Genomic DNA, 21,399 nt, shown 5'->3' on the forward strand with positions numbered 1-21,399 from the left:
TTGGAACTCTCTTTAACACAGTTTGATTCTGTAGACCTCAGAAAGAAAGTCAACGCTTGTACCTTATTTACCCCCGTTCATAAATAAATACCGGATACACAAACAGCAATTCATTCCTACTTAAGTTAGCGCATATGATCGTGTGATCGTATAACACTATTGGATCCAGTTTGAAGAGTTATGTCTATTTGCCAGCAAAGAGACATTAGTGCGCTGTTTCCCTCCGTCCAGTTCCACTGGGGACCTGCGTGGAAGAGGTCAGTTTGTTGCAAAAGTGGGGTTTTTATTCGGACAGTGACGTCATGGGAAGTTCGCTGTTACCCCCGTTTCTGGATGAACTGGAAATAGGTTAATGTGAATTATTTTGAAAGTTCCAGAAAAGTTCGTACTGGCCTTTCATTTTGTAACCCATGGCTGTGGTCCCAACATTCCCCCCTTTAGTTCCGAAGAATGAGATGAAGTCCACAGTCTTTGGGGCTAACCATCTGTCCTCAGCCATGTGAAAAGAGTCACTGGGTTCCTGTAGGTAGGCAGAGTTCAACAGTTCATTTTCGGTTCAGAGGTTAGTGTTTGGACAGGAGTGAGGCAGGTTTGGGCAGAGACTAACACTAATAAAATGTTTAAAAAAACAAAAGAAAAAATCTTGTAATAATTTTCACACCATCATAATACTGCTTTTAAAACTTTAATAATTTCTCAAGTTCAAAACCATAAGAAAGAAAAAGATAAAACAGAATATAGGGTGTTGGAATTATTTACCATCTTCATACCTTGTTTGATAGATCTTACAGGGTTGATTCTGGACTGCTACGGCTTGCCATGTCTTTTAGGAACGCCGTTACCTCAGTGATAACACACCTACAGATCATCTCAAACTCCTCCTTTGTGATGACATCTTTGGAGTGGCTCCACTCTTTACCACCAACCTTACAGTTTGATGTTGCACTGTGAAAAGGTGTTTGTCTTTTAACTGGTGGCTTGTCTTTTGACTGATGCCGGTTCCCACCCCCCTGGTTCTGCTGCATCACTTGGGGACTGACTGCGCTTCTTCTTAGGCCTGTTCTTAGTTTGAATGTTTAACACTCTAACTTTGCCTGTTCCTGTCTGAACGGACACGTGTTTCCCACACAAGCTGAGCATACCTACGAGTCTCCTGCATGGAGAGATTCTCTGTTATGCAATGCATGGTCACTTCAAACTGCACGCTAACATGGAGGTTGTGAAGAAACAACGACTTAAAAGTGTTTTCTTCTTCAAGATCTTGAGCATAACATCCCTGAAAGTAAGCATTCAAACGGTGGAAATATTCTCTCGGAGGTTCATCTTCTTTTTGCAAAACTGTCAAAGCATTAATAGTGGCAGCGGCTTCATCTCTGTAAACATAGTACTCTTCTCTAAGAGCCTGGCAGAGAGCTGGATAACTGTCACTAATTTCTGGAGGAAGAGTTTTTATGAACACATGAACACTCTTAGCTGTTTTTTTCCAAATAAGACTCAACCTCTCACGATGAGAAGGAGAGCGCAAGTCAAGAAGACAATGTTCAACCTCAAGCAGGTTTGAGTCACCTGAGAACCATGTGCGTCTCTCCTGGCCCCTAGGGGTCGACACAGAGTCAGAAGCAGAAGGGGTGCAGATCAGGTTGGAAGGCTGCTCCTTCCACCCAATTGGACCACTTGCACATGCTGAGTCTGGCACTCTGTCATCTTAGTGGTTGTTCACTGCAATGGTATTTGGCAGGACACCACTGGAGACCATCTGACTTCCAACATTCTGTTAAGGTCTGTGGAAGTAAGTTGAACACTTGGACTAAGTTTAGGAAGGGGAGACTCTGTAGGTTCTGGATGCCTGTTGTCTGAGTCTGCCTCCCGCTGCAGCTGCTGTGAGTGAAAATGCAAATCAGGTACCTGAGATGTGGAGGTCTGTCTCCACTTTTGGGGTGAAGCTTTCTTGAGCTCATCTGCCATCAGGTCCTCTAACTTTGATTCAGCTTTCTCAAACTCTCCTCAGCTTTTGAGAGCTCAAGCTTCACAGCATTCTCTCTTTGAAGGGTCATCTGATGGGCAGTCTGCAACTGAAAATATGTTTGACTTTGAGTTGACTTATTTTTGTCAATAAATTATTGTATTTTAAGAAATTGCGTGAATTCATTCCGTGTGTGTACAGAGTTTATGCTGTTCAATAATGTCAGAGCTTGGCTCATCCCTTTCAATTTTGTCCTAATACCACCACCTAATTGGGCTGGTAATATTATTTAATAAAGTATTAATATTAAATAATATATTCATATTCATAAACACAACACTGCTGCAGGGCAGATTTGAGCTTTGGTTGTCACTGGGTTCTTCTGGAACATTTGACTTTTCTTTCATCTAAAGCGACAATTAAGATCACATAGTTGAAACTTAGACACAGTCGAGGTTTCCAACATGACAGTGATCACAAACAAATCAAAACTGGTTTTGGAATGGGTAAAGCAGGCTAAACTTACAATGCCGTGTAAAAATATATCTTCCCCAATTTGTGTTTTTGCTTTTTTGTCACACTTTAATGTTTCACATTATCACACAAACTTCAATGTCTTATCTTATCGTATCTATAATATTCTTAAGGTAAGAAAGCTATTCAAAATGTTGTGACAATATGAAAACAAGCAAGAGATGATTTTCAGCAAGTCTGGGTGGAAATATATTCACCCCTTTAAAAGACAAAGACAGCACGAAGAATGTCATTGTTGGTGCATGAGAATCAGAATATTATTGTGGCTCATACTATAATACTGGCAAAATGCTGTACAAAATGTATCTTCAAGTCTGTAGAGTTTATTAAACTTTCACTTGAAACATGAGTGCAACTGTGTAGCACTATGAGTGCTAAGAATTTATTAAGGTGCTAATTACACTTTACTATCAAAAACTAAAGGGACTTAGGGAGTCAAACAGTTTTGGGCATTAAGTGATGAACATTTCTTTTTTGTAAGTTGTTGTCAAATTTAATGAAATAAACTTGCTCATCATTAGTTGTTCTGGAGCACCTTTGCCTTGCAGCAAGAAGGTCCCGGGTTTGAATCCTGGCCTAGAGTCTTTCTGCATGGAGTTTACATTTCCTCCCCATGCAAGCATGGGTTCTCCCTGCATACTCTTGCTTCCTCCCATAGTCCAAAAACATGACTTTTAGGTTAATTGGTCTCTTTAAATTGCTCTTAGGAATGAGTGCCTGTGCATGATTGTCTGTCCTGAGTGCCTTGTGTTGCCCTGTAAAATACTGTCTATCTATCCAGGGTGTACCAGGTGTCTTTAAAAAATATATGCAAGATACATGATAATAAATAATTCAGCTTTTAAAGAAAAATCCAGAAAAAAATAAAGAATTGTAACAGTTTACACAGTATTCTTTGTTCCTACAAGTAACACAGGAGGAGCTGAACAGGGTGAAACTAGAAAGCTACATATATTTTTCTTGGTGCCTGGCTGGGAAATTGTACAGTGATCTTTGCAATTCAGACTGGCCACGCTTGTATTTTTCATCTCAAGTTAAATGTTCTGTCCAATGCTCTTTAGCATCTACAGCATCTGCAGTAGATTGTTTAGACCACTAGATGTCAGAAAGTGAATGAACAGGGAATGGCTAAAAACCTTCTGTAAACCCTATCAACTTCAACTCTTCATTTGCCTTCATGCAAATGAGGAGGTAACATAAAAATAGTCAAACACATATATGAAACATTACCAAAATTATGACTGGGTTCTGTGTGTATGTGTGCTTCAAGAAAGCCCAAAACATTTTGTCAAAGTGTAATGCTTACAAAGAATGTTCAAAATAAAATAAAATAGAGCAATATGTTCCACTGAAATTAATCTTAAAACTTGTTAAAAAAAAAACTCAAAATTTATTGAGAGTAAAAGTCCATGACACAGTATATAAAAATATATGTTTCAAGAAGCATCTGTTCAGAAAATATTTACATCATGAACAAAAAACTAAAAAGTGCAAAAAAAAAAACAACAAAACAAACTGCAAATGCAAAATTAAACAGTAACATTTAGAGGTTATGCTGTTCATGTCTAAGACAGAAATATACAGTGAGTGCTCAATGTTATTCTTTGAGATACTCTATGAACAAATAGTGTACATGTACAACAGTTTATTTACATTTGCTCCAAAAGACGCTACTCAGCAATTTAAATAAGTTTTATCTCTTAATCCAAGCTAGGTCAAAGGTTAGCCCTTTTTTCAGGTATACGGTAATATATATCATGTTTTTTTGATTAACTTGTACGGAGCCGGCAAAGGGACATGAGGGGATTTTTTTCTTTTGTGGTTGCTCACAATACATTTTGCGTTACCACGCAATACTTTTGTGTTCCCTCGCAAACGTTGTTAATCACCTTGAGAAGGCTGTGCATTTTGGAACAGCTTCACACATGAGAAACTGCTCACAAAACAAACAGCACTGATATGGCATAGGTATGGTTTATTTGTCGTATGCAGGCTAACACACAGTCAACAATGCAATGAAATGCTTGGGATAAGAAGAACCGTTCAACTCACTATAAAAACAAAAGCACTAATGGGGTCCAATAAAAAAAAAGTACACATTGTGCAGCAGCAATAATCTAATAAAGTGTCACAAATATGGTTTAGTGCAGTATTAGTCTGATTGAAGTCTGATTGAATATTCTTTTATTTAAGGTTGATTTCAGGTGTAGTGTTTGTTCCATTTTTGCATTTGTCTGGTTTGGAAACTATCCCACAAAGTACTGCGTGAGAATGCAAAAAGTATTGCGTGGGGACGCAAAAGAAAAAAAAAAATCCCCCCATGTCCCTTCGCGGGCTCCGTAACTTGAATACAATTACAGTCAGTCAGTCATTTTCTACCGCTTATTCCATAGTGGGTCGCGGGGGAGCTGGTGCCTATCTCCAGCAGTCTATGGGCGAGAGGCGGGGTACACCCTGGACAGATCGCCAGTCCATCGCAGGGCAGTGACAATTACAGTCACCGTGAAAAAAATTACATCCACTTTAAATAACATCATACGATATGTATTGACGGGGCTGTGGAAAAGTATTTGCTGGCTTAAACATTTCTTCTGTTTTGGCATTTTTATTACACCTGCGTGTTTTAAATAGTCAATTTTTAATATCAGACAATAAAACCTGAGGAAATTTAATGTGCAGTTTTCAAGTGATTATTGTATTCATGAAGTAATAAACCTACCCAAACCAAGCGGCCCCGTGTAAAAATGTGATTGCCCCTAAACCTATTTACTGCTTCTGCCACCCTTGGTGGCAGCATCTGTGATATTTGCAATAACTGACAATGAGTCTTTTACATGACTGTAAAGAAATTTTGGCCCGCTCTTCTTTGCTGAATTGTTTTAATTCAGACACATTGGATGTTTTTTTTGAGCAGGAATGGCCTGTTTAAGGTCATTCTACAACATCTCAGTCAAATTAAACTACGTCACTTTAAAACCTTCAAGTGAACCTGCTGGTGTGCTTTGGGTCATTGTCCTGCTCACTAACCCGGGAAAATGCCTCATCAGTCAAAAAATACTTGAAAAAAAACCTGCGTGGTTTTGGTTTTTTTTTCTTATTACTCTTATGACTTAAACTGTAGCAAGTGAAACCTGCAGGGATTAAGATTTTGTTTTTTGTTTTACCTTTTGGGTGAGTTGTTGATGTGGAGAAATTGTGGTAGGCTGGCCACTCATGGGAAGGTTTATCATTGTTTCATGCTTCTCCATGTGTGGACAAAGGCATTCACTGTGGTTCACGTGAGTCTCAAAGCCTTAGAAATGGCTTTGTACACTTTTTCTGACTGAGAAATGACTTTGTTTTTGATAGGTTCTTAAATTTCTGTAGATCGAAGCATAGTGAGCTTTTTTATATTCCTACCTAATGTTGCCAGACAGGTTCTATATACGTACTTTTTTATCCTTGGTGGTCAGGCAGTAATCAGGGGTGGGATTTATTAAGGTGAACAATACCTTATTCAGTTAGGGTTGGTTTCGATAGCTTTTAAACTCTTAATAAATAAAAAATGCTATTTATTTTTATTATTATAGTTTTCTTTGTTTGTTATAAAATTTGTCTGATCATCTGAAATCTCAGGTATGGCAGCACTGTGATGCAAATGTAATGGTGGCTTAAAGTTTTCTGCAATAACATATACCTTTGCATTAACATGAACCATAATGAAAGTTTGGATATTTAAGTTGTTGTATGGTGGTAGAAATCCAGATTGTTCCAGGGCATCTTCTGGTTAGCCATTGGTTCAATGGAACAGTGAATAGCAACAATGTCTTTCTCTTCATTCAAACTGAGGAGAGTGATCTACGGTAGATAACAATCTAAAACACTCCCTCAAGATAATATTTATAACTAAGGTTGTTAAATTTGAGGATAAAGATGATCAAATAAATGCTTTACAAGGTCCTGAAGCATCCTGAAGCTTTTGAGAGAGTGCAGAGTTTATCATTGTGTATAAATCAACATTGTACAGGTCAGTCACAGTTTCCTCAAATCATTTTCATGTCTATCTTCATTTACCTTGAACCTTGAGATGTTTTTCACCACTTATCCCTTCAAATAAGTCCTGCTATGCTCAGCGAGGCAGAATTTCCACAGACCAATCAGGGCCTTTGTGCCCAGAGAGCAGGGTTAGTGTAGGATGCATAGGGACAGTTGTTGTGACACACACATGAGTGGATCATCATTACAGCTCTCTGCAGCAGTCTGCCTGTGGGGCAGCGGAAGGTCACCTGAGCCGTGGAGGTTTGGTGTGGCGTACAGCATCGAGAGTCAGTGCACTGTCCGCAGTACTGGAGCTGGTAGGCTCGAGTGCTGTAGCAGCCCCGATGCAAGAGCCGGATGGGACCTGGTGACCTGTAGCTGGCCTTGCACCAACCATGCTGTCCCCTCTAGCAAGTCAAGTGTCAAGCAAAGATAAAAAAAAATAGATAAAATATAAACATTTAGTGTAAAAGTTTTGTTTTGTTGCAATTTCAATCTTCTACCCTAAACTGAAATTCTTCAGCAAGTCTAAAATTTAAGTTCTTTGGAAAAATTTGAAACAGGTGTGAAAAAAGGCTGTAAAGGAAAATGTCTCTGAAATATAAATAATAATTTATTTACTAAACAAATTACACAGATAAAAGTTAGCTAACAGAAGAAAAACCTACATCATGCTATTATTTGGTGTTACTACTCACTGCCTTCAAACCAGCATCAATCCTTGTAGGTACACTTATTAGTTTTTATTATAAGGATTATAGTCATCTGTATGATTATGCAAATATATAAAACAGTTGCTAATAATCTTCTATTTCACATTGAGGTTGAAAGACAATCCTTAACCGAAACAAAGACAGCTGCATTGGAGACTTAAACTGGGTGAGGAACAGCCAACCTTGGCTCTCCATGTAAGGTTGTGGAAGAACGTTTTTATGTTATAGGCCAAACAGCATGTCAAGAGCGCAGCAAAAGGACACAATTTAATTATACTGCATCAACAAAGCCTCTCCAAGACAGAGAGTTCGAAGCAGACTCGGGTTTCAGGATATGCTGTTGGAGCTTTTTTTAAGAAGCAGCAAAAAACTGTTAAAGTCGAGAGTTGCAGATGCTGTTATCAGCCATGATGAACTTAGTGCAGCAGATAAAAAACACAAGAAGGTCAAGTCAGTTCAGTAAAATCTATTTTAACTATTCATGGAAACATAGGAACTGGGGTTGCTTTGGACTTTAGGCATAAGTCAAAATTTAAAGTATTTGAATCTAGCAGTTTGTTTGCTAAAGGGCTGTAGAGCAGTAAAATTATGAGTTTCTGTAACAGTAGAGCGCTGCATTTCAACAAAATTAAGTTGAAGATTTGGTCCGTATTTCTGGTGTTCCTCATGCTGAGAAATACATGCAGATGCTGTCCATTATTTCATACCACCAGAGAGGCTCATAAACGACCCCAAATCTATTCTGTTGCAGAACAGTGACCCCAAACATACAGCAGCCATCATTAAGAACTACAGTATCTTCAGTGCCAAGAGAAACAAGTGATGGTATGGACCCTGCAGAACCTTGATCTGAATACCATCAAGTCTATCTAGGATTACATGAAGACACTAAAGAAGTAGAGAAAACTCTGTGGTGACAAAGACAAAATGCTTTATGTGTTGGAGGAAGGCCACCTCCAAAGAGCATGCCCACTGCTGTGTGTTGAATCTCTACTGTGTTTCATCTCTTAGCATATGCAGCTGAACTTATAATTAAAGTTTTAGCACCATCCAAATTTACTTAAATATAGCTTATAAATAAACAACACCGCAGTCTCTGAGAAGTTGTTGGAATTATCTAAATGACTGAAGACATGTTCCTATTTTTAGCTGCATATTTCTATACTACTGTGGAGCTAGATTAATTTTATCACAGAAAAGTCCCTATGTTGCTTACACTGGTTGATTCAGGAAATCATCAGGTATACACTATTGAAAACCAGCCATTTTAGTTCATGTCCCTTTATTTTCTTTTTTAAATCACACTTCCTGATGCAGACAACATTTTGTATGTATATATATGTAAAATGTGTTGATTATGATTAGGCAATCTAAAGCAGAAAGCATAATTGCATTAGGTATGCATAAGTATGGGATAATGTCATAGCTTACCGTGGGTCTTCTTGGCTCAGACTGAACATCCTGGCAAGGTCGCACTTTACAAAGTCGAGTCTCCATTTGCAGCCTACAGGCAGGATTCTGGTTTGAGACCCGTGTGGAGACCCCAGCCCCGCAGCTCTGGGAGCAGGCACTCCATTGGGTGCTCTGCTCTATACAGGTGGAGGCTGGAGAGACCAGCTTTTTCAGGAGGTTACTTCTTGGCATTGTTGGCCACAGCTGGCCTGGTCTCATGGCTGGATGAAAATCAGAAACTGTGAGTGAAAAAAATGTGCAGCACGTAATTTGTGGTCATCTTGGCTCCAAGATAACATGATGAGATTCAAAGTTTGGGATAAATAGCAAAATATTGCTCTCACAGTACAGTATGAATGAGAAGCTCACACTGCCCCAAGTTCTCTTAACAAACGTCTAAATTGTGTTTGTACCGGGATGTTCAAGAATGTCTGTACCAGATGTCCTGATGAGAAAGGCATTTTTAAATAATACGTGTTGAACTTTTCTATAGTAAACTCTCACCCCAGAAAGACACATGACTGCAATATGAGTGATCAATTTATTAGGAAGAAATCTTGCCCTATTATCATTTCCCCAACTTGCCAAACCGTAAAATGCCCTGGCAATATTTTTTTTGTTGATTTAATTAATCTAAACTGAGTCTCTTACTGATCTTACAATAACATTACAGTGACAGAGACGGTCGGCCTATACTGTATGTCTATGTCATGTGACCTTGGGAGAGCTCTACACACAGCAGCTGAAATACAACTCATCAAATTTTATGATGTTCAACCCAGAGCACAAAGTTTTTTTATGCAAGAGAGCAAATGTTTTCTTAGTTTTCACACAATTAATTATTAGCTGCCAAATGATCAATGATGAGTCAGATTAAAACGGAGAGTTGCTAGTATTAGCCTAGCAAAGTGCTCTGAATTAAAACGCCTTCTTAAGGAGTGAGACATGACATTCTTTAAAAGATTGTAGCTGTTTGCGTTGAGTCAAGTGCATTAAATACAAGGTTGACCTGCTAGAACTCCTGATGGGACAAACCATCTTTTACTGTCTGGAAAAACAGAAACTGTAAAGCATTGTACATCACTAAGAAGCAAAGTAAACACCGCTGTAACAATGTGGACCATGCAGGCTGTTACTTCAGTTTAACGCTACTAAGTTTTCAAGTTGCATCTCAATAAGTTACAGTGTTATTGAAATGGTAATTATTTCTGCAAGTAGATTCAAAAAGTGAAACCCATATATTAAACAGATTTGTTACAACCAGAGTGATAATCTATTTCTGTTCATTATGATGAACACGGCTTCCAGCCAAAGAAAACTCAAAATTCAATTTCTATGAAAACTTTAATATTTCATAGGTCCAGTAAAAACAACAGGATACAGAAATATGGGGCTACTGAAAACTATGTGCATGACGTAATTCACTGCTTGCATGAATAACTGCATCAGTGTGGCATAGCATGGAGGTGATCAGCCTGCATTGTTGGGTCTGATTTTTTTCACCTTTCTTTTGACAATACTCCATTTATTGGTCTTATTTAATATTTAAATTTTCTTAAAAACTAATATTTAGTTTTTGAAAAGATTAAGGCATAATCATAAAAAAAACAAAATAAAGACTTTAAATACACGCTAAGTGTATTGAATTTATATAATATAGGTGTTTCCCTTTTTGTTTTTTAATTATATTTTAATTTATTGAGATGCACATGTATATCACCAGACTTAAATTTCCCTACCGTCCAAGACCAGCTGCAGGATAGATTTTAGTATATAATGTAATGCTTAATAGGCACACAGCTGCGGATGTTGTTGTGAAAGCTGGAGACTTTGAATGAAGGAAAAATATGTTTCAGTCAAAACCATGTGTCTCATAACTGGACTTTGGGAGTTATGATGTGTTCAGACACAAACCTTTACTGGAGGAAACCTTGACATATGGTTGAGCTTTATACATGCACTGTCCCCATCTGTTCATTCATTCATGCTCCTAAGCTTGAAGAGATGACTATCTGATTCACTTCAAATATTAATGTTGTTAAAATCCCTGTGTTCTAGATTGTTGTACAATAATAAAACGTCCTTTTCAACACTGTCTCAATAAACTGATTTTCAAGTACAACCATAACAAAATGTTCTTCTGCTGTCTCCATAATAAAGTTTGACTCAGACAGTGTTTAGAGCAGCAGGCTGGCTTCTTTTTTCCTAACACCAGTCTCATGCACAAACAATGTTACACCCCTTTTAACAGAGTAACGTAATCTTTGTGTTTAAGACTCTCCCAGCTGCGGTTTTTGTTATGAAACTTGGAAACATGGTGACTGACAAAATTAAATGCTTTGAACAAAAAAAACAGAGAAATGGGGCTTATATTTGGACTTTTGGAATTTTCCTTCAGCTAGACACACCCTGGTTTAAAGCAAAAACGCTCCAGTAAAAATGTCCAGACATGACCACTGGTCACAGAGCTCATAAAAAGGATTGAATGATTTTTTACACATGTGCTAAGTGATCAGAAATGAAGACACATACCCAAACACTGGAATCTATGCTGACAGTGTTAGAATAAAAGCTAATGAAATACTGATCTTTGGCAATTTTAGAAATTGTTATTAATACATAGCCAGCTGACATCTTATCTTAGCTTAGTTTAAGTAAAGTCTGGAAACAGATGGGGAAGAAAATCTTTCTAGCAAGACCCTGAAAGATCATTAATTAACAAATTTCAAGTGTTTAATCTGTTGCATCACAAACTCTCAAGCTCTGTCAAGCTCTGTTGCCTCACTGTTTCTTTCCCCCCAGCTTAAACTAACCTAGACAGCTGCTACTCATAGCATAAAACATGTGGAATAGTGGGCCGATTGGCTACTTCTCCAGTTGATTCTCTCCTCACCCAACTTCTCAGTTTGTCTATTATGTCTTGCCTGGTTTGCTGCTATGCTGTACTCTTTCCGTTTTCCAAACTTAGTATATGGTTTTATAAGTTAACTCTGCTTTTAACGTCTCTACAACTTTTTCTCCGAGCTGTACACTGTGTTCCTCGTTCTTCTTGATGCCTTTTGCAATAATGCTCTTTAACAAACCTCTGTATAACAGAGTTTAAATGATTTCCTTTCATTTCCTCGTCTCATCCCATTTACACTCCTCTTTGTGTTGGTCTAACACAAAAAAAAAAAATGTTTGAGGGAATGTGAATATTTCTGCAACCACCAAAATAATAAAATATTCATATGAGGTTTATCAAGAATGTTCTCCTGGATTTCATCCATCCATCCATCCGTCCATCCATCCATCCATCCATCCATCCATCCATCCATCCATTTCTGTTTCTTACCTGTTATAGCATCTTGAATGACTGTGTTATCAAGGTTTTCACACACCCATTCCCTGCAGCACTTCCCTGGTAGCTGGACGAATTGTGGGCTGGGACAGTCCGGAGTGGGAAGACGAGCAGTAAGCGGACATGCCGGTACGCACATCACCCCTCCGCCTCTACAGTGGCAGTAAGAGTCACAGGATGGCTGGAACGACTGCCCGTCGAGGTAAGTGATGCCATTGACCTCACAGCTCAGATCCTTTGCACCTGCAGGAAGAATAAAACAGGAAAGCTCTTGTTTAATTTGTAAAATCAGACTTGCAGTTTGGATAAATGTGAAAAACTTCATCAGGAAGTGGAAACCTATAGTGAGTTGACTGTATGGCAGAAGAAAGTGACAGTAATGATCAGGCACTATAGTGGAAAACAGGGCCTTCTATGTATTTATTACTTCACCAGAGTTGTCACTGCAATCTATCATCCTCAAAGGACAGTCATTAAAGTAAAGGGGAAATTGTTGCCATGGAAAATGAAGTCAAAACATTTTGACTTTCTGGAATATCACTGCCATCCCTCACTTGTTCCCACCTGGCTGCACAGACTTTAAACACTCCCTGTCTATTTTGCTCACTGATGCTCTATCAACCCTTCCAAGTGCATCCTTTACTCACTGACACACACTCCAGGGTCTCCAGGGAAGCTGGCACTGAAGTCACACTCCAGTCCTTTCTGCCTGTCGCAGGGTAACATCTCTGTGCACGGCTTGCCTTGCTGCCGAGCACACACCTGACAACACCGACAGCCATCCATCACCAGAGGGACTCCCACAGGGCACTGGGGGTCAAATTTAGGGCAAACGCAGGGCCTGTCACACAGCTGGCACATCACCTTTGGGAAAAACACACAAAAGGGTTCATAGCATAAAACATGCAAAGGATGGAAACAGTCAGAAAACTGCTCTTGAAAGGAAACAATACAGTTGTTTTCAGGAGCTGCGTCACTGTTGAGCGAAACATCACATTTCAGTTGCTACCAAGCTAAATAATTCCTGAAAAGTAAAAGTATGAGGAGACACTGACTACCTATTGTCTACAGTACTGTGGTTTCTAAAACTGGGGTCAAGAACCCAGTGTGAATTACAAAACATCAAGAAATTGATTTTCAGATTATCTTCAAAAACGAATTATGTATAAAAAGAACTGTAAATACAATGTTGTTGTTTTTTTGTTTGTTTTTTTGCTATATCTGTTAATCATAATGTAAACGGTAGTAAATACATTCAAATTGTATAATAGGTATTTTCAGGTATTAGTCTGAAAAGTTAGATGTTTCTCAGCAGCCCTGTTCTTAAATATGTATAAATATATACAAATGTATCCTACATGGTTGCCCTGCTTATATAAAACAATGATTTTTGTTGTAATGGAAATACTACACATCCTGCCTGTCTTCTTTTACTGTTTAACTTGCATAAAATTCATTATTATCAGCTTTTTAATGACAGTTAGTCTGACCAATGAGCACATCAGTTAGCAAATCCTACAATGCTCCACAATACACCTGGACAATGTTAAGTTGGTATTGATGATATTCTTTGATTTAAGTTCCAACTTCCCAAATAAGGAGCTTTATCAGCGCGCTTCCAACCATGGTGGGATCACAAGTCTAGGCAACAATTATAATGTGGGTCAGAAGCTGAAAAGTTAAAGTTTGGGAACCAATGGTCTACAACACATGACAAGGTGCAGCACTCTCCATGGTTATTGGCACCGCTGATAAAGATGTGTTCAAATGGCTTAAGATAGATTGTTTTTTTGGGTAACCTGACGATCTAGGATGTCCTATAATTCTTGTTGCTGTTCTCTAACACAGTGCTTGGCAATATTTTTATCCTCTATTACCATCTTCCTCAATGTGTGTGGAGGTAAGACAAACGTGGGTCCTACTACAGTTTTTTTCACATTTCCAGTTGTTTAAAATTTCCAGTTGTTTAAAGTTTTTGACCTATTGTTCCGAGTGTATATATGGGTGTCAGGGTGTGACATTCTGGACTTTGTTTGTGGTTTCTTGTGATGGTTTGTTTTTGTCTAGATGTTTCTATTTTGGTTTTTGTATCTTGTTTATTAGTTCCAGACTCCCTTATAGGTTAGCTTTAGTTGTTGTTTACATCCTGGTTTGTGTTTATTCTAGTCCTCACGCTCTCTGCTTCATTCCCTGTTTATTTCAGTCTGTGTTGGTTTAGTACTTAGGGTTTCCTTATGGGCTCTTTGTTTATACTTAGGTTGCCAGTTCTTAGGTTGTTGTTGTTCTTCTGTTTCCTCCAGTTTCTTTGTTTCCTTCAGTTCTTGGTTATTCTAGATTTCTTATGCTTCTTTTGGTTAATTTATCTTGGTCTATAGTTTTGCTTAGGTCTGTGTCTCCTTATTGTTAATTAGTCCCTTCGCCCATGTTTTAGCCTATGCATTAGTTTCACCTGTTCCTTCAGCCTCCCTGCCTCCTTGTCACACCCTTGTCCCTGTTCCTTTGATTACCTGCCCTTTGTATTCCCTCAGTATATTAGCTAGTCTCGTTTATGTGTTCATTGCTGGCTCCTTCGTTCACCACCCCGTTCCCTGCCATGACTATGTTCAGTTTGTGCTTCACTCCTGCTCTGAGTTATGTAAGTTTTCGGCACTACTCATGTCTTGTGCTGCCACGATTTATGCTACGTTTTTGCTACATTTTGGAAGAACTTTTTGAATAAAGACAAAGCCTTCCTTTTAAACATGCTGCTGCCCAGCTCTTGTCTGCACTTTGGTCCGACCCAAACTCAGAATGTGACAATGGGAAAGTTTAGGAAAGTAGCTTTTTTTTCTGTAGCCAGAGTTATGAAGATCAACACATACCTGCTTTACTGTAATTGCATATTTTGTGGTCTTTCCCATTTTGAGCTAAAGTAGCTAAAAATAATCTGTTTAATAAAATATTATTACTCAAGGGAAACAGGAATCTTGGATTACTGCTCAAAAGTCCCTAAACACTTTAATCAACTAAAAAAATAAAAATAATAAGATTTTTTAAAGCTTTTTACACAAATAAGTGTGGAGGGGCTCATCTAACAAACAACAAACTAGCCTTAAATCCACTTTAGAGCTGATGAAACAATAAAGGAGAGATGTGCAATATATATTAGAGGAAGTCAATGATTAAAGGTTTTTGAAAATAACTTTGTATTTGATATTATAAAGGAAGAATTAAAACCAGTCAACATTTCTGTTGTTTGGATTTTTAATTGTTTGAAGCAATCTTGTTTCCTATGCAAAATTATCGTGCTATTTATTTGTCTTATCATAGACTATCGATTTTTTAAAGGTTTCCATGCTATCACCAGCTAAAATAGAAATTTAAAATTTACTGAGGTGTTGCTGGCTTTCTTTAAAAATCAGATGCTCATTATTTGAGAAAATAGTAAACAGGTTGATTCTAATCCCTGCTTTCATGTTAATACCAAATACTGACTACAATAATATGCAGTCACCTCTCTTCCTGGACTAAAATTAACACATTACACACAGGAAATGAATTCAGAAATTAATCGGGTCTGTAACTCACATTTGTTCATGCTTCCTCAGCTTTGCAAATTTAACAGTAAAGACAAACAAATCACACAAATTTGACTTTCTTGTTTTAATTTGGATTCTTCTTAAACTTCCTCAGACATATAATTTAAAGTTGTAATAGGTGAATGAGCATGAGCGGGTCTCACCTGTGTAGCCACATGGATCAGTACACCCAGAGTAATCACACAGTGATCCAGTCGGTCCATTTTGTTTCTGATGCAGCTCAGTCTATCCTGCTGTAAGCTGTGTGACGGATTGGTGCAGCCAGTGGAGCTGTCTGATAGAGGCTCATTCTCATGCCTGCTGACATTTATAAAGTCTGGACTCTGATGTCACAGGCTGACTACTGTGTAAACAGCCACTGATCCAGCATCAGAAATGTTTCACATTCCTCCTCCCGGCTGCCCATTTCCACTTACAAACATGCAGACACACCTCCACCCTTCCCTTTTTCCTCTCGTCTCACTCTCTCCAGTTTGATGGTACTCTGAGTTTACAGAGCTTCCTTGGAACTGAGGGGATGGGAAATACATCAGCCAAACGGATCTGTAAAGTAACAATCACGCTTTTGTGGTGACAGATGTGATTCAAGTTGAAATTATCTTCCAGATGTTTTCACAAGAAACTGGAGTGTCTTACTTGATAGTAAAAGACAGATGTATAGAACAATAAAATATATATTACAACACATCACAACCATTGTATTTTCAAAGAGAAACTCAAATTCAAAGGTACTTACACTTTAAGCTAGTCAAAATTGTTTTTAAATCAACCTAATTTATCCTATGACAATGAAATAGTTGCATTTATTTGTAATTACATACAGCTCATTTTGATCCTTATTATGGTAAAGTACAACCAAAGTGAGTTGATCATAAATGACCATTGGTTATTGCATTCAGGATTAGCTTTGCAGCAATCAGCCTGATCAAGCATGTTGGGATGTTAGAAAGGAATGACATTTACAGGAAGAAATCTCCAACAGAACGAGTGTCAGTGTGAGAAGCCATCTGCTGTGACTAGCTGGAAACAGAAACATCAACCTTTATGTTTTTCATGTCAAACCAGTTAAATAATTTAGGGTGCACTCACGTTAATGGTCTGGTGCAAGGATCGGTCAAGGGATTGGTAAAAGTGAGAAAATTCAGGTTTGGTGTAAAGGCACTGTAAGACAGACTTTGTTTCATAACCATTAAGATAAAGTCTGTTGACTGGAATATATTTGGATCATTCTTGTGTCCTTTGCTACAAGAAAATATCTGGGAGTCTTGGGACCTTCACTATAGTGTTGGTTTGACTTGACAATGACTTAAAGTCTGAAACATGGGAGGCTTTTGAGGTTGAGGGTTCTACACTGCACTTTAGGTTTTGACAGAAATTCTCTAGGTCTGGAAGTACAACATCATCTTTGCCCTTTCATGCTTCACCTGTCTTAGCATTACATCTCCCAGGGTAACTGTAGTCTCACTCTTGGTGCAGATGTTCCTGAATCCTAACCAGGCTACTTGTTTAAGCTTTGTCTGCTTGAATTTAAAATATAGTATTTAATCCTAAACTGTGTTGGGGACTGGATTTAGGCTCATGCTTCAAACAAATGATCAGAATACAATCCCCTACCCAGTAGCATGCAGAAGTGTCCTTGAGAAAAGCACTGATAAATCTTTGTTTTTTAATTCTCTGTGATGGATGTGATATTAACATATCCTTGGCCTCCATCCTTTACTGTCTGTTGGGACTGTTCTGTGGTAGTTGAATCCCATCCACTGTGATCATCTTGTTTCTCTTGGAAACCGTTTCATTGAACTTGTCTAATCCAAATAACATTCCGATATCATTACTGTTTGTCCTGCTGAGGTGGATCTATGAGTCAATTTCTAGCTCATTATAAGCACACAGCTTGATGTCATGCATGTGGAGGTGGTGGCTCCTGACTCCCATTTGGAACTGTATCCATCAGTCTTTCTGATATTCTGGCTATGAGGGTTCAGGCAAGCGCTGATCAGTACTGAACACAAGGCATCAACCATACTGACGGTAACTATTAAAAGGCTCTACCTTAAGCTGAGCAGCCGAAGTATGTTAGCATCTTCTTCATAAATAAAACACACCAAACATGAGAAAAAGCACAATAATTAAAAGCCTGTCTGTACAAATATGTCTTTAGATACATTTTAAAAGAATCAATGGAGTCAACACAATGTAGAAACAATGGGAGAGAATTCCTCAATCTGGGTAAATTGACCAGTCCCCACGAGTTTTTAAACCATTTTCGTGGGGCTAACAGTCTCTCATAAGCAGACTTCAGAACTCTGGCAGAATACTGGGGCTTAAGCATGCCAGGGCCCTAAAAAGTTAAAACAAGGACTTTAAAATGTGGTCTTAAATGAACTGGTAACCAGTGAAGCGAAGCTAAGACAGGAGTGATTTGGGCTCTCCTGATATTGCTTGCTAAACGTTTTGCTGCACCGTTCTGCCTGGTCTGAAGGCGATGCAAGGCAGACTTTAACAAGTAAAAAGGCAATTACAATAACCCACACAAGAAAAAATAAAAGCATGTATAATAATTTCCAGTTCACATTTGAGTTTAGAAATATTTCTTAAATGGTGAAAGCAATTATGAGCTAATTGCTTCGAGTGATGATCAAGAGAGACAGAAGTGTCCCTTGATCATCACGTCCAGATTTCTGAAGTTAGATTAAACAGAGGAACTTAGGAAACTGATGCTGCCTGATTACAGCAATTTTTTCTATCAATGTTTCTGTTTTGTTGGTATTCCGCTGTAAGTAGTTTGCGTTTAACCATACTGTTCATATATTATGTCTTACTGCTACCCATCAAAGCTCCAATGCTTAAATTTCTTTTTAAAACTTTTGTATTCAAACTGACATGCCATTGATCGACTCACCAGAAAGAACACAGTGACTCACACAAGCACAGATTATTCCATCTATTATGAGGTAGAATTTCAAAGTAAAACGAGATTCCTGAATGTCACCATCAGCCATATCTCCCACAGCTGGGTGGGCAGGAAAACAATCCAGTGGTGAGTTATAAATAGAAGGAGACAGACAGTGAGATGGAGAAGACGAAAGTGTTTGTGTAACAGCAGGATGGATTCCAGGTGGACGGGAAGATGGAAGTACTATTAAGCCTCAAATTCAGCTTTCACTGAGAAACTTTGCATTCCTGGACTCTACCACATGTTTTCCATTCACTCTAGGAACCACTGAGGCTGGAATGATTGCATTGTAATAGATTATGGTTTCAATGTAGCAAGCTGTAGCGCAGAATTTATTCCAAAGAGTTGAGATGAAAACTACAAGTTTTCATTAGTAGATGACAAAATTTTGGTGGTGAGTAATAATGTTGTATTATGGTACTTCAGAATGGAAAATACAACCAGCCCACAAGTCAAACTGGAATTAGATCTACTGGTTCTAATCAAGACAGGAAGAGAACCATTTTGCCAAAACACACAGTTGTAAGAAAGTACCCAGACAGTGACATTTCCACTGACTCATAACAAAACATCCTAATCACCTAATCACATGCTCCAATCTGAATTAGTGTATACATTATTTGGACCTATCTATGAAATGCTTGCTGATTTATAAATGCTAAAAATATGGAAAAGAAAAATGTTGTCTCCCTTGTAAATGTTAGAGTGATTTAAAATGCAGGTGCTGAAAGCAGGGCTAATCACTTTTGCCAAATCTGTGAGCTCAAATGTCTAACGAATGTTCGGACACAAAGCTGCCTGAGAGCATTAACGTTGGGATGAGGGCAGTTCACCAATAAAGGTTTGATCCAGATTGTTTGAAGCACTGAAGCTTGGAGAGGACACCGTGTTGTTTCTCAGCGAAATCAGAAACTAACTAGGGACTCAACAAGGATAAAAATGTAATCACTTTTTGACAGCATACTCAAGGGCTAATCTGTTAATCTGACAGCTGAGACTGAATCCAAACAACTCCAGACTGAAGTGTCAGGACAAGGCCTGGACAGATTTCTCTTGGATTTATGGTTTTAGCAGGATGTCCCCAGGCAAATAGCTCATCAAGTCTAGTCCAGTAGTCTTTTTGTGAAGTTTGAGCTCAAAATAACATGTGCAAATCTGACTGAATGTTTCTGAGAATTTACATACTCTATCTAAACAATCATTATGTTAATAATTATGTTTTTCAAATGGGAGTGATAATTATGGACTTTCTTTTCAGCTGGTTGAGTAAAACCTGGGTAGATTGCAACAAAATAAATTTTTGGAATATGTGAGCTCACTGCTTACAGCACACATGCTGGTTGTGTGTGTTGAAGCCATGTGGTGAACAGCTGAGACTAAGTTTTGTGGTCATTTTGTTGAGCTTGTTTATTTTCTGATTCAATGCCTTTAGTTTTAACTGCTTTTGGTGTTTGTAGAAATGGTTTATAACAGCTTTTAGCCAAGATTCTACTATTTCTGTGGATATCACATATGTTTCTTTTTAACTAATGGAACAACAGTTAAATTCTGCAACCAGAACTGAGGGTTGGGCTGAAGAAATGAGAGTAGGGTTCCATCTCTCACGTCCCAATCTCCTCAGCTACAGGTCCTTCTCAAAGAATTAGCATATTGTGATAAAGTTCATTATTTTCCATAATGTCATGATGAAAATTTAACATTCATATATTTTAGATTCATTGCACACTAACTGAAATATTTCAGATCTTTTATTGTCTTAATACGGATGATATTGGCATACAGCTCATGAAAACCCAAAATTCCTATCTCACAAAATTAGCATATCATTAAAAGGGTCTCTAAATGAGCTATGAACCTAATCATCTGAATCAACGGGTTAACTCTAAACACCTGCAAAAGATTCCTGAGGCCTTTAAAACTCCCAGCCTGGTTCATCACTCAAAACCCCAATCATGGGTAAGACCGCCGACCTGACTGCTGTCCAGAAGGCCACTATTGACACCCTCAAGCAAGAGGGTAAGACACAGAAAGAAATTTCTGAACGAATTGGCTGTTCCCAGAGTGCTGTATCAAGGCACCTCAGTGGGAAGTCTGTGGGAAGGAAAAAGTGTGGCAGAAAACGCTGCACAACGAGAAGAGGTGACCGGACCCTGAGGAAGATTGTGGAGAAGGGCCGATTCTAGACCTTGGGGGACCTGCGGAAGCAGTGGACTGAGTCTGGAGTAGAAACATCCAGAGCCACCGTGCACAGGCGTGTGCAGGAAATGGGCTACAGGTGCCGCATTCCCCAGACCTGGGCTACAGAGAAGCAGCACTGGACTGTTGCTCAGTGGTCCAAAGTACTTTTTTCGGATGAAAGCAAATTCTGCATGTCATTCGGAAATCAAGGTGCCAGAGTCTGGAGGAAGACTGGGGAGAAGGAAATGCCAAAATGCCAGAAGTCCAGTGTCAAGTACCCACAGTCAGTGATGGTCTGGGGTGCCGTGTCAGCTGCTGGTGTTGGTCCACTGTGTTTTATCAAGGGCAGGGTCAATGCAGCTAGCTATCAGGAGATTTTGGAGCACTTCATGCTTCCATCTGCTGAAAAGCTTTATGGAGATGAAGATTTCCTTTTTCAGCACGACCTGGCACCTGCTCACAGTGCCAAAACCACTGGTAAATGGTTTACTGACCATGGTATCACTGTGCTCAATTGGCCTGCCAACTCTCCTGACCTGAACCCCATAGAGAATCTGTGGGATATTGTGAAGAGAACGTTGAGAGACTCAAGACCCAACACTCTGGATGAGCTAAAGGCCGCTATCGAAGCATCCTGGGCCTCCATAAGACCTCAGCAGTGCCACAGG

The 21,399-nt window shown here is 38.8% G+C and overlaps 1 protein-coding gene across 3 annotated transcripts; it reads right to left on the reverse strand.

The window, feature by feature from the left end:
• Positions 1-1,418: 1,418 nt before the first annotated feature.
• On the reverse strand, positions 1,419-15,960 carry ccn5 (cellular communication network factor 5). 3 transcript variants are annotated; one of them, XR_007040164.1, is made up of 6 exons: positions 15,741-15,960; positions 12,667-12,883; positions 12,014-12,262; positions 8,659-8,918; positions 6,551-6,921; positions 1,419-2,072 (listed from the first exon to the last, which is right to left on the reverse strand). XR_007040164.1 is itself a non-coding variant. In XM_047378303.1 (5 exons), the coding sequence occupies exons 1-5, from the start codon at positions 15,798-15,800 to the stop codon at positions 6,634-6,636; spliced, it is 1,056 nt and encodes a 351-aa protein (XP_047234259.1). In that variant the 5' UTR covers positions 15,801-15,960; the 3' UTR covers positions 2,848-6,633. The 3 variants fall into 3 exon arrangements, 2 of the variants coding, with proteins under 2 accessions (XP_047234259.1, XP_047234247.1); XM_047378303.1 differs by lacking the exon at positions 1,419-2,072 and having other exon boundaries at positions 2,848-6,921; positions 8,659-8,900; XM_047378291.1 differs by lacking the exon at positions 1,419-2,072 and having other exon boundaries at positions 2,848-6,921.
• Positions 15,961-21,399: the final 5,439 nt, after the last annotated feature.

The sequence above is a fragment of the Girardinichthys multiradiatus genome, chromosome 1 (assembly GCF_021462225.1).
Source record: "Girardinichthys multiradiatus isolate DD_20200921_A chromosome 1, DD_fGirMul_XY1, whole genome shotgun sequence".
In the NCBI taxonomy this organism is placed as follows: Eukaryota; Metazoa; Chordata; class Actinopteri; order Cyprinodontiformes; family Goodeidae; genus Girardinichthys; species Girardinichthys multiradiatus.

Excerpts from the sequence above, each read along its gene's own strand:
- ccn5 (XM_047378291.1), bottom strand. The coding sequence starts at position 15,800 with ATGGACCGACTGGATCACTGTGTGATTACTCTGGGTGTACTGATCCAT. Across the intron at positions 12,884-15,740 it reads TGATCCATGTGGCTACACAG|GTGATGTGCCAGCTGTGTGA; the intron begins GTGAGACCCGCT and ends TTTTTCCCAAAG. Across the intron at positions 8,919-12,013 it reads CATTCAAGATGCTATAACAG|TTTCTGATTTTCATCCAGCC; the intron begins GTAAGAAACAGA and ends TTTCACTCACAG.